At 37.8% G+C, this 12937-nt stretch overlaps 1 protein-coding gene across 2 annotated transcripts in view; it reads left to right on the top strand.

Moving 5' to 3' along the window:
* The first annotated feature begins 1831 nt into the window (after window positions 1-1831).
* COG6 (component of oligomeric golgi complex 6) overlaps window positions 1832-12937 on the top strand; it is a 62236-nt gene continuing 51130 nt past the window's right edge. The window contains exons 1-5 of one of the 2 annotated variants that reach the window (XM_027557349.1): window positions 1832-2064; window positions 4336-4479; window positions 6706-6777; window positions 8079-8137; window positions 11650-11761. In XM_027557349.1, coding sequence (XP_027413150.1) covers window positions 1912-2064; window positions 4336-4479; window positions 6706-6777; window positions 8079-8137; window positions 11650-11761 — 540 coding nt within the window. In that variant the 5' untranslated portion in view covers window positions 1832-1911. The remainder of the gene's footprint in view (window positions 2065-4335; window positions 4480-6705; window positions 6778-8078; window positions 8138-11649; window positions 11762-12937) is intronic. The other variant, XM_027557350.1, reaches the window with a different exon arrangement.

Here is a 12937-nt window from a genome sequence, read left to right as displayed (position 1 = left end):
TGATAAAGTCACAGTGAACAATATGGTGTGACTTCCACCTATTTCAGAAACTAAAGAGCCAGAAAGCTTTAAAAAAAAACCAAAGTGGGAGACAGGGAAATTGATGAGGCTTTTCTTTCAACTGCTACTTGGAAGGTAAGAATGTCCACATTTTACACTTCAGCATGGTTCTTCTGTGGTTATGTAAAAATGCTTTACTCTTTTATATATAAGTCTTTGTTCTCTCACTAAATTAAAATATTTAGGTCAGAGCCTGTCTCTAATTCTTTCAGTGTCTATTATCATAAGGCGTTTAGTATACATAAATACCTTTACATTTTCACTAAAATAAAACCTTTATTTTATCTTCAATAAAATTTTATCTTTATCTTCAATAAAATTGTTACATATAAATATTATACATACACATATTAAAATAAATACATATATAAAACCTACATCTCTGATGAGGCTTACCTGAATATTCGTTTTTAACTGCTGGAAAATATTGAACTGTTTAAAAGTATTGATTTCTAGCCCTTAACTTAAAATTTATAGTTAGCCTTATAAAAGAATAATAGGTGAATATTAAAAAGCATATAAATTGCTTTAAACATCCTTAAATTTTACAGTAATTTTCCTGTCTTCATCCTACTATATTTCTAATTTCCAAATTAGTTATGACCAACCTAGGTAGCATATTGAAAAGCAGAGACATTACTTTGCCAACAAAGGTCCGTCTTGTCAAGGCTATGGTTTTTCCAGTGGTCATGTGTGGATGTGAGAGTTGGACTGTGAAGAAAGCTGAGTGCCGAAGATGCTTTTGAACTGTGCTGTTGGAGAAGACTCTTGAGAGTCCCTTAGACTGCAAGGAAATCCAACCAGTCCATTCTGAAGGAGATTAGCCCTGGGATTTCTTTGGAAGGAATGATGCTGAAGCTGAAACTCCAGTACTTTGGGCACCTCATGAGAAGAGTTGACTCATTGGAAAAGACTCTAATGCTGGGAGGGATTGGGGGCAGGAGGAGAAGGGACGACAGAGGATGAGATGGCTGGATGGCATCACTGACTCTATGGACGTGAGTCTGCGTGAACTCCGGGAGTTGGTGATGGACAGGGAGGCCTGGCGTGCTGCGATTCATGGGTCGGACACGACTGAGCGACTGAACTGAACTGAACTTTTATTACAATGGCAAATTCAGAGAAGTACAAATAAACACAGAAAAGTGGGCCCCCTACCTTAATGTACTCAGTTAATATATTCAGTAACACATGAGGGAGATTAGAAAATGTCAGTTTGGAAAGGTACAAAATGAAACGTGCAAACCTGTCTGCCAAAGGAATGCCATCCTAAAAAAGAAAAAAAAAAGCCCAAATTTACACGTACGGGTATTTCACACACACGGTGATCACACTACACACACTGTAACGCATCTTGCTTTTTTCACATACTGTATTTAGGAATTCTTTGCGCATCCACATTTAAATCTCCTTCATAGCGGAAAAATGGCTGCACAGTATTAAGTGAACTTAACTAGAATTAGCTTTAACTGAACATATTTGCCCAGGCACAGGTCTCAGTATGTGTAAGTCTAGCTCAGACTTTCACAGATTGAGGATTACGAAATCTCTTTAATCCCATAAATCGTAATACCCCAGCTCTACACCTGATTTGAATTTCAGTCCACTTTGCAAACGCAGTCTCACGTGAGTCTCCTCCTCCCAGCCTGAAGTCTTGCTCCGCCTCCCTCGATTTCTCCACCCGCCCCGACCAGCTTCCTAGGAGCCAGGCTGAACAGGAGGGGACGGGGCACAGGCGTCCGAGGGCGCATGCGCGGCCTAGGCAGCGCATGCGTGCTACGCGGCTACTGGCGCGTCCCTTTCCTGGGCTGAGGTGGCCGGCGCCTGTCCAGGGGCGGGACGCCAGGCGCTATGGCCGAGGGCAGCGGGGAAGTAGTCGTAGTGCCCGCGACTGGGGCTGCCAACGGCCTCAATAATGGGGCCGGCGGGACCTCGGCGCAGACCAGCAACCCGCTGTCGCGGAAACTGCGTAAGATCCTGGACACCCGGCTGGACAACGACAAGGTGAGCGGGGCTGGAGGGGCCGAGGGTCGCGCATCCCTGGGAGCCGGAGTCGGGGGGTGGTCGTCTGTCCGGCGACCTCGCGCTTGTCCCTTGTCTTCGCCTCGAGGTGGGCACCCAAGGCCCGCGGGACCCCTCAGGCTGCGTTGCCGACGTGGGGCAGGTGAGAAGGGGGAAGCCGAGGAGACCCAGGAAAAACGAAGTTTCCAGGGTGTACCTCTATTTATTTAAAACGGTTCCTCGAAGATTCTGGGTCTGGACGGCAAACGGTGGAAGAGGGGTTCTCCCTGACCCCGACAGGTGTTGATCGTGCCTTAACGGCATAAAGAAAAAAAATGTAGAAGTGAGAGTTTTATAGGTAAATGTGTAGACACCTGACAGTAAGGTATCGATAAGAATTTGTGTGTAAAAGATAACATTATACTATGATGAGTTAGAAAGATGGTCCACATTATACTATGACTAAGAAAGGTGGTCTTTAGGACCACCACTTATTAGATATAACCAGCAAACTGGTGCATTCTGGTTTAAGTCCCTTAACTTCTCTAAGCTGATGTTAAATCTCTTAATTGGGAATACCGCAAGTTACTTTCTCAGGGTTGTTGCGAGGGTTCAATGAGAGAAACCAGGTGAAATGGTCAGCACAGCGCTGCAGGAGTTGTTTCTTGTTAATTCTCAATAAATGTTAATTTTATACAGTTTATTAAGGGTTTAAAGTGTCTGTTATTGACATGAATCTTCTCTTTCAATACAGCTGCTCTGGTAAATTAACATTATTTCTTTTTTACTCATGAGAAAAATAAGGTATGGAGAGAGGGTCTCTGGGTTAAGACATATATCTAGTAACTGGAGAGCTGTCCTTTGCCCCCTAGTCTGTGCTATTTTGTTCATTTAGCGTTTACTGACCACTCATTTAGCCTCGACTCCAGGACGTATCAAGGCTGTGTTCCAAAAAAAGAAATAGCTTTATTTTATCTATTTTTTGCCATAAATATTTATAGCTATTTTTTCTGTCTCTTAAATATTAAACTGAATTTAAATAGCCTTACAGTTTTTTTCATTCCAGCCATTTTAAAAAATTGAAGTATAGTTGATTTGCAATATAGTGTTAGTTTTAGGTGAGCAACCAAATGTGTTCAGTGTTTTTATGATAACGTAATCAAAACATGGAAAGTCCAGCCTGTTTGAACATGTATTAGTTCAGGTGTAGGAATTTCTGTCTGTAGGATTTAGGGTGTTATTGGACACAATGGGCTTGGTCCTCTGCCCTCTCTACCCATGTTCTCTCTGTTAAAGACCTCTTTTAGTCTCATAGCTTTTTAAATAGTAAAAAGCATGATGATGCTCTAATTTCTAACCCTGTTCCTGACATCTCTACCAAGCTCCAGTTGTCTACGTGACACCTCCAGTTGGCTACCTGATCCATATCACACAGATAGCATGGCCAGAATTCTTGATTTTCCTCCAAACTGGTTCTCTTCCCCTGTTAGTAAAGAACATCACCATTTACCCTTCATGCAAGAAGCATATAAGTGTTTTTTTTTATTCCTGTTGTTTTCTTTTCCCGCACATCTCACATCCAATTCATTACAAATCCTATAGGCTCAATCTTGAAAAATATATTCTAATTTTTTTTGGATTATCTCTTTTTTTATCTGCTTAAACCATCTTGGACTAAGCCACTGGCCACTGTCAAATCTTGCTTGAATTATTTTGGTTCAGAAGTCATCTCAGAGAGGCCTTCCTCTCTTAAGTCTAAGTTCGGCTCCCAGTTATTCAGTTCCCAGCCTAGAAACTACCGTTAGTTCTTATTTTTTAGATAAGCCTTCCAGAGTTGGTTTATGCAGGTGCCAGTAAATATGCATGTACTGTACATAGTCCTTTTTTTTTTTAACACTTGTTTTCACTTACTTATATCTTGAAGCTCACGCTATGTAAGTACATACAGAATTTCCACTTCTTTTCAATGGCTGCATCACAGTCTCTTTAACCAAGCCTTTTTAGAGGAACATTAAGGTTCTTTCTAATCTTTGCAATTTCAAACAATCCTGCAATGAATAACCTTGTATATATGTCACGATGCACAAGTAAATATGTCCTTACTGTGTTTCAGAAATAAGTTTGCTGTTCAGTACTGTGAAGGTCTTCCGGTATTTTTTGGATTGTGTAATGGAAATAAATTCTTGGGAAATGATTTCAGTAAGTTTTTGCTTAAGATTAGAAAAACATTTGAAAATTGGTCCCAACAATATTCTTTTATTATCAATTATGTAGGACATGTTGGAAGCTCTTAAGGCACTGTCAACCTTTTTTGTTGAAAACAGTTTGCGGACTCGAAGAAATTTACGTGGAGATATCGAACGCAGAAGTTTAGCCATCAATGAAGAGTTTGTAAGCATTTTCAAGGAAGTGAAAGAAGTATGTAAACTCTTTTCATTTAGCATTTATTGAGCGCTTACTGTATGCTTGGCTTTGTGCTAAGTTTTTTTATGAATAGAGTTGATACGCTTGCTATTTGTGTACCATGTTCAAATAAAAAATTTAACTATTAACAATTCCTTCAGCAGCATCATTCTTTGGATTGGTGTGATTTCTAAATCCATAACCTCCACAAATGCTGCGTCTTAGAATGTTGAAATATTTGCTCTGGGAAATTCTTTTACAAATTTTAGCATTTTAAACAGAAACAAAAAACCATTTCTCTGAGTGATTTTCCAGTAGAAATAGTCTCTTGTTGAATACATCTCCCTTGGATAACTATTTTTCCACTGGAGATTAATAGGGACCGAGTAACCTTATTGCATCTTAAATTATGAAATTTTCAGATTAATTGCAATCAGTTACTTCAGCTAATAAATAATTATTCATTATATTTGAGTGAGCAGTCTACTCACCATAGGGTGAAAATGAATTTTATTTATTATGTTATAAATTACATTAAATTAGAGTAATATTACATAGTTAATATTTCTATGGGAGTTGTATGGAAGTGTCATACATGGTACCAGTGAGTGCTTAATAAACACAAGGCTATTTTTTTTTTTTAAGATTTATTGTTTATTTGTTTGTGGCTGCGCTGGGTCTTCATGCTTCACGTGGGCTTTCTCTAGTTGCGATGGGTAGGAGCTACTCTGCATTGCAGTGTACAGGTTCTAGGTGCTCAGGCTTCAGTAGTTGTGGTGCATGAGATTAGTTGTTCTGCTGCATGTGGGATCTTCCCAGACCAGGGATTGAACCCCGTTTCCCCTGCACTGGCAGGCAGATTCTTAACCATAGACCACCAGGCAAGTCCAATGTAGACTGTTTTTAACTGTGCAGTAGGATTTCATTGGCTGAAGTCTAATAATCTGAAAGGTTAAAAGGGAAGTTTGGTAGTGTTCATAAAACTAGGGAGAGATAGTAGTGATGAGCACATCTAAAGTGTACTCTTTAAACACCATTTCCCACTGAAAAGAAGTACCAAAGCGAGGAAGCCATAAAAGACCACTGGGAAGTGTGAAAAGGACTATGGAGCTAAGTTAAGGGGTTTCCACTGGTCAAAGATAGGATGATTTGAGGATCAGTAAAAATGACTGCAGTGGACTGAAGCTCGTCAAGCATATTTATGTCCATGAGGGATACTACATTATTTACAAGTCAGATTCATTCAGTGTACTGGAGTGCATGCTTCGTCCCTCAGTCGTGTCCAACTCTTTGCAGCCCATGGACTGTAGCCCGCCAGGCTCCTCTGTCCATGGGATTTTCCAAGCAAGAATACTGGAATGGGTTGCCATTTGTTAAAGTAAATATTAGAAATAAGTTTTTCTTGACCTAGTTGGCTAATAATATAGTGCTAGTCTCATTAGATTATACAGTGAGATTTAAGGAAATAGATTAGTTTGCCTATTTGTACCTGTTTGCTGTTGCTGATATTAATTGCTATTTTGAAATCATTCTTTTATTCACTTCAAAGCTGTTTAGGATAAACAGTAAAGGTCAGAAATAGAACTATTACTTATGATTCTATTACACAAAAATAACCTGTCAGTATTTTATTGTGTGGCCCTTCAGGACTTTTCCTGTGTTCTTCTGCACACATATATGTGTATTTTTTCTGAAACAAACAAACAAACAAACATGGGGAGGTGTTGTATGTGTTTTATGAGCCCTTTTTTAGCCTTATGTAGACATTTTTCCATAATCACACACACACAGATACTGTCATTGTTAATGGATGCACAGATTTCCGTTGTGTGGTTGGAAATGGTTCACACTTGCCATTTGTTTTAGGCAACTCTGTGTTGATCATCTCTTACATATATTGTTGCACGTTTATTTGATTAATTTCTTAGGATAAATTCTTAGTATGAGAATGTGAATAAACACGTATTCATATTCTTAAAAATTTTCCATTTTCCTATTGTCAGACCCTTTCTAAAAAGAAATATGCTAGTTTTTTAAAATATCTTTTCATATTCTAGACGTTATTCTTTTTAACCATTTTCAGTCTTAAATACAGAATCTTTTGTCATGCTTTGGTAAAAGAATATCATGGAACAAAAGTAAAGATTTGGCTAAGATAAGAGAAATTTCTTTAACTATACCTAATGCTTTAACTATACCTAATGCTTTAACTATATCTAATGTTACTTTTTTCCTTTTCAGGAACTTGAAAGCATACATGAAGATGTTCAAGCAATGAGCAGCTGTTGTCAAGATATGACAAGTCGCCTACAGGTCCGGTATAATGACTGCATTGTAGCCTAGTTCCTGATAAGACAGTAAACTTTCAGAAATTGCTAGTTAAGTCCACAGAATGTGTGGATATCTGATACATCATGCCCTGTAGTAAGTTTGAATGTAAATTTTTAAAAATTATAACTCCTCGTGTTTCTTCAGTGATGGTTTGCTAATATTGTGTAGTTAACTCCAGAAACCTTTGTATTTTGATCTTGCCAGTATAGAGATAACTGTGTGAAGTTTTGATAAACTTTTGAATTCCATAATATTCCACAAATGCAGCACAAATAAATTCCTTAGTAGAAAGCCTTAGGAATACTTTCAGACTAAAGCTATGCCCAGTGAAGACCCAGCTTAATTATGATTTATACTCACTCTAAAAAATATCTCAGGAAAATGTCTCTAAGTGTAGGGCCGTTTATTAAAGCTGTCTAAACCCCTAGTTTGGCTGCAGAGTTAGCATTGATCTACATACTTCTGATTCACTTTATGCCTTTATGTCTCTACCTGTCTCCAACCACTGACTTGTTTCTCCTCTCGTTACTGACTGCCTTATTTTATAGGATTGCCCAGTTCAGGCCACTGAGAGAGAATCTCATTGGCTACACTTGTTGTTTGTTTCAGTTCACCTTATAAATGTTTTCCTAGTCTTTGAAATACCTTTTCATCAAGTTTTCATTCCTGATCCTTTCAGCTCTGGTTCAGGGGAGAGAGGATTGCTTAGTATGACTTAGTATGACTTGGTCAGGAACAGCACTCTGTCTTGTAGATGGGGCTATCTCTAATCTTCACTAGAACCCTCTATGAGGGGTATTTTTTGTATATTGAGTTATCATTGACTTAGCTTACAACTTCATTCAGAGATTCCCTGGTAGCTCAGCACAGCCATAACTGAAGCCATGTTTTCCATCCTTCAACTGGCCCTGCCAGTGCCTCTGTTTCACTAAAAAGCATCAGGAACTGTTAAATTCCATCATGGTGACACCTTTTTCTTTCTTGTAAGCCTTATGTATGTAGTATTATGTGTGTATTGAGAATTCTGAGTTCTTCTTTTTTAACATTTATTTATTTTTCTTTAGAGGATAATTACAATATTGTGTTGTTTTCTGCCTGAGTCAGTTCTTAAATGTAGTATGTGAGCCTTAAAACATCTGTTTCAATTTTTTGGGCCTTTTTTATATCTTTGTGTTCTGGAGTGTAATCTCATTTGCTGTTGAACTCCAGTAATTGGCAATGTTAGTTTTCTGAAGTATAATAGAATTGAAATGTGCTAATATTAGATATGTTTATAATTTTAGGCAGCAAAGGAACAGACTCAGGATTTAATAGTAAAAACCACTAAGCTTCAAGCTGAAAGGTAAGCTTTTCTTTATATAATCAATTCTTCATTAATTTGGAGATAATTCAAAAACTATAAATAACTTCAAAGCAGAGATAAAATAATCAAAAAAGTGATTCAAAAATGATACAAAATATGAGGTTTTAAGCTATTATCCAAGAGTAAAACAAATACAAACAGTGTTTAGGAACATTGATAGCTGGGACTGAGATTATACCTTTTTGGAAGTGATGATGTGTTGTTCGTTTGCTGTATAATTCAAAACAAGCAGTAGATTTTTAAATTTTTTAGTAATTGTATTATGTTTTTTCACAATTGCCTTTCATTTTTAACTTAATGATTATGTACGCTGCTGCTGTCAAGGTACAGAACTGCTCTGCCACCACACGTCTCTTTCCCATTGGTGCATGGACCATGATGAGGAAAATTGCACACTATGCTGAAGAGATGGTTGGGTTCACAGAGCAGTCAACTCTAAGGAAAAGCAGGTGTTGAATTTCTGTATTCAGAACTAAGCATGTGCCTTGAGCATCAGATTAGAATGTTTTTAGTATCACAACACATCTTTTGAAAGTTTCCTTGCAGTTAGAGACCCACCTGTGAATTTTTCTCTTATGTTTTTGTTGGCTGACGTGAGAACAAGTGTGGATTCAATTGAAAATTATGTCTAAAACCAAGAGAGAAACATCACCAATCCTGTATACAAAGTTTATTCAAACCCTTTCTGCTGCTGCTGCTAAGTCGCTTCAGTCGTGTCCCACTCTGTGCAACCCCATACATGGCAGCCCACCAGGCTCCCCGTCCCTGGGATTCTCCAGGCAAGAACACTGGAGTGGGTTGCCATTTCCTTTTCCAATGCATGAAAGTGAAAAGTGAAAGTGAAGTCGCTCAGTCGCGTCCGACTCTTTGCGACCCCATGGACTGCAGCCCACCCGGCTCCTCCGTCCATGGGATTTTCCAGGCAAGAGTACTGAAGTGGGGTGCCATTGCCTTCTCCTGGCCTGAGTTAAATCTTTGTCTTGCCATCTTTAGTATGTAGTACAATCTCCTGTAACTAATTGTTGGTTTGATTGAGTCTCTTATCTACAAAGCTGAGCTCCTTGAGAAGTGACAGCCTCTTATTCTCTTTTTATGTCTCAGTGCAAAACACATTGTAGATTCAGTAAGTGATTTTGAGTGAATAAATATGAACTTTGTTTTTTAATATTGGTGAAATCACTATTTATTATGTATTTTTTTGGTCTCTTGGAAAGGCCCATCAGCCAGATTTCTCTCTGGTGAATGTTAATGTTTTTCTTTGAGGTGTAGTATGTTATAGTGGAAAGGATGTAGACCTTGAAGAGCTGAATTCTAATCTAAATCTTAGGTAAGAGCTCGTTAGATTTTTAATCTTACATGAGTTCTTTGTTAACTCCCTCAGGCTCAGTTATCACATGTGAAAAAAAGGAATAATAAGCTACATTGCAGGGTTGTTGTGATGAATAAGTGATTTATATTGAGTGCTGAACACACTGCCTGACTTACCTCAAGGAGTACTACCCTCCATATCCCTCTCCGCTTTTTAGACAGAGATGTGTAGTCCATCTTGTTTCTTCATTGGCTTTGGCAACTAGAAACAGAAGCTATTCTGTACTTAATTAGATAGTTTTCCTCAGCTGTGTTGTTTATGTTCTCATTCTTTCTTATTTTTTAATAGGTTTTATTTTGATTGTGTTATTTGCTATAAACCTATATCTTAGGTTTTGATATTATAGCTTACATAAAAATATAAAAGCAATTTATTTTGTCAGAACATATGTGATACATATTCTTTTATTGCCCTATAAAAGGTTAGGAGAAGGCAAGAAAAAATCACTTTTTTCTGCTTCTCCTTTCATTTACATGTGTGAAACTTGAAGAAAATTACAGTTAGATTAACTTGAACACCTAGATACAGCTATTGTTAACAATGTGGTGTATTTTCTCTCAGTTAGTATGTGTGCATACTGAATTAACAGCTGACCCTTGAACAACACAGGTTTGAACTGCACAGGTCCGCTTATATATGTGTTTTTTTTTTTTTTGTAGTCCTACACAGTCCACAGTGGGTTGGAGCTTCTACTCCAGAGGGCTGGATGTAATATATGCAGATTTTCCTCTGTACAGGGTAGGGTAGGAGTCCCCAACCCACACATTATTCAAGGGTCAACTGTGCTAGATTCAGTTAAAACATAATGAAAAAGTAAACTAAAGAGATTAATTTTCCTTTGTGCCTGGTAAATTGACTGTGAAGATAGATCCAAAAGAAACTCCCAAAAGATTTTCATTGAAATGGTTAATTTGTATAGTCTCAAGGAATTTTATGAGGTGTTATCATTAATTTAAATCCAGTATGATAATGATTTGAGCTTCTAAAAGTATAAAACAAAACATGTTAAGGTAACTTGTAGATATCAGTACTTAATAAGATAATTAAGGACATAGGTTTTTTAAATCTGTATAGATTTAAGTAGGTGATTTACATTGTCATTTGAGAAAAATAGAGCATTACTGCCACCTGGAGGACTTTTTCTTTTTAGCTCTTGTCATTCAGCAGGAGCAGTTGACATTGTGAACTTAAACCTGGAAACCCAAGAGTCCAAACAAAACAAAGATGACATGCGTTGTTCTGTCTGTTCAGATACTGTTTGTTCAGTTTCATTTGAATATTTTGAAATTGGAGAATATTACTTCCCTGTGAACACTATTAACGAAACACTTTAATTTTATTTGTATATCTTCAAATCTAAAATCTAGAAGGCAGGAATGTTGAATTTCTGCTCATGTGGTTTGTATTCCTGACTTGCCTTTCGATTGTGACGCAGCTCAGTCCTGCAGGTCCCTGCAGGTTGAATTGCAGACTCAAGTGTGCTTTTTCCTAATGGTCAGCTAGTCTAAGTTGGCTGCATTCAGGTAATATAATTTGAAAAGATGTTTTTTGTTTGTTATGATAGTGTGCAGAAAAAGTGGCTAAGACAAAAGAGAGGAGTGATTTTTTTTTTTTTTTGGATTAATGAAGAATTACAAGATGAGTTCTTGGCTTCAATTTCTAACCTAAAGTAAATAATAGGCTTGATTTTTGATTTGTTGTGTACTTCATGGACCAGCTTCAAAGGCTTAAAACTTTTTAGTGACTGAGAAGAAATTAATTGGCTTATGTCTCTCTCACAACTTTGTTACCATAAGGTGAACTATTCACATACATATAAGTGGCTAAGGATTTGTATTGCCTGTACCATTCATGAACTTATTTCCCCTTTTGCATAAAGGTTAGTTCATCATTTTACTGTGGCCTCTTACTGTGCCCTCTGCAGAGGTAGGACAATATCAGCTAATTGATCACCTACGTGCTTGATGAGCTGCTAGTATTTGAGGCAGAAATGAGGCTTCTGAAGATACTGAGACAGTTTCACGTCTTTGTCTTAAAAGTTATGAGAGAAGCAACTTGTTTTAAAGCTATGTAAAATGCATAATGTGCTTGATTTTCTGTTCCCTTTTTAAAAATATTACAGTCAAAGGTTAGAAATAAGAGCACAAGTGGCAGATGCCTTCTTATCCAAGTTCCAGCTGACTTCTGACGAAATGAGTCTTCTCCGAGGTACAAGGGAAGGACCCATCACTGAGGTATTTTTGCTTTCTGTTGAAATCACTTAAAGCATAGCAGTTACAGATGTTAAAGAGAAATCACTCTTTTCTAAGGCTTTATTTTACCACCTAAATTTTTTTTTTATTTAAAAATGTTTTTAAGCTTAGCAATTTAAGGTACAGATTTTAAATTATCTTATTTTTTTTTAAACAGTACGTGTACTTCTTTTTTGTTTTTTAGGAGTCAGAGTACAATAGGGCTTATAAGGAAAGCCTACATCTCCTCATCACGTATTCCACTCCTTTCCATCTCTAAGTCCTTTGGCAACCATTTTCAATCTTGTTAATTGCTTCTTTTGTAGATTCTATATTCTGGACCTTTGGTGAAAAGGAGTATGCTTTGGATATCCATGTTAACTATTTGCTATGGATGAGCTACCATGGACTAAGTAATTAGCCTCTCTCTCCACGGCTCCTTTCCCTCCACACATACATGTTCTCTTTTCTTCTGCCTCACAGTGCAGTTATATGGCATGTTCTGTTTACACTGCAGTGATGTTGCAGTGATTACATGTTCTTTCTCTCACAACTTTTGGTCTTTCCTGAGATTAGAAACTTCTTACCTTGTCATCTGATTCTTTTCTGAACCCATGCCATTCTTTCTAAAACTTCAAAATGCTAAACAACAAGGAAAAGTATCATTTCTCTTTTTTCCCTCTTGAAAATACTCAGTTTTTCTTGAGAAGAATCCTTCAGTGTCCTAACTGGGAGGAACTGCAAACCTGTGCCTGGGGTCTGAGGGCAGGAAGAGTTCCTGAGGGGGCCCAGGGAGGGGGGCTTACTGAGTGACTCTTGATAGATGTCACCGTTATCTTACTGCCTGGGCTGGGATGGAACCCATCCCTTGAGTGTAGGGTGTTAAGTAGGTGAGAGAATTGTAGGTGCCTTACCTATTGGTATTTATTGCCCTTATAGTTTGAGGAACTTGGCGCATTTTAAATATGTGACATCGCACCTTCCCTCCCCCCGCCTCAGCAGAAATAATCAACAGTATTAGGGATTTTAAAACATTAAAAAAGTTTTTTATTCATCAAAGAAAAATAACTCATCAACTGCTTTTCATGGTTGGAACACTATTGGTGGCTATCTGGAAACTAAGGCTCCAGTACCTTTTTCGAGAGGGAAGAAAAGCTGGGAGTTCAGCGTCAGTCAGCT

This window comes from Bos indicus x Bos taurus, chromosome 12 (genome assembly GCF_003369695.1).
Source record: "Bos indicus x Bos taurus breed Angus x Brahman F1 hybrid chromosome 12, Bos_hybrid_MaternalHap_v2.0, whole genome shotgun sequence".
NCBI lineage: Eukaryota > Metazoa > Chordata > Mammalia > Artiodactyla > Bovidae > Bos > Bos indicus x Bos taurus.
The sequence above is the reverse complement of the archived record's forward strand: the minus strand, read 5'-3'. Positions and strand labels throughout refer to the sequence as shown.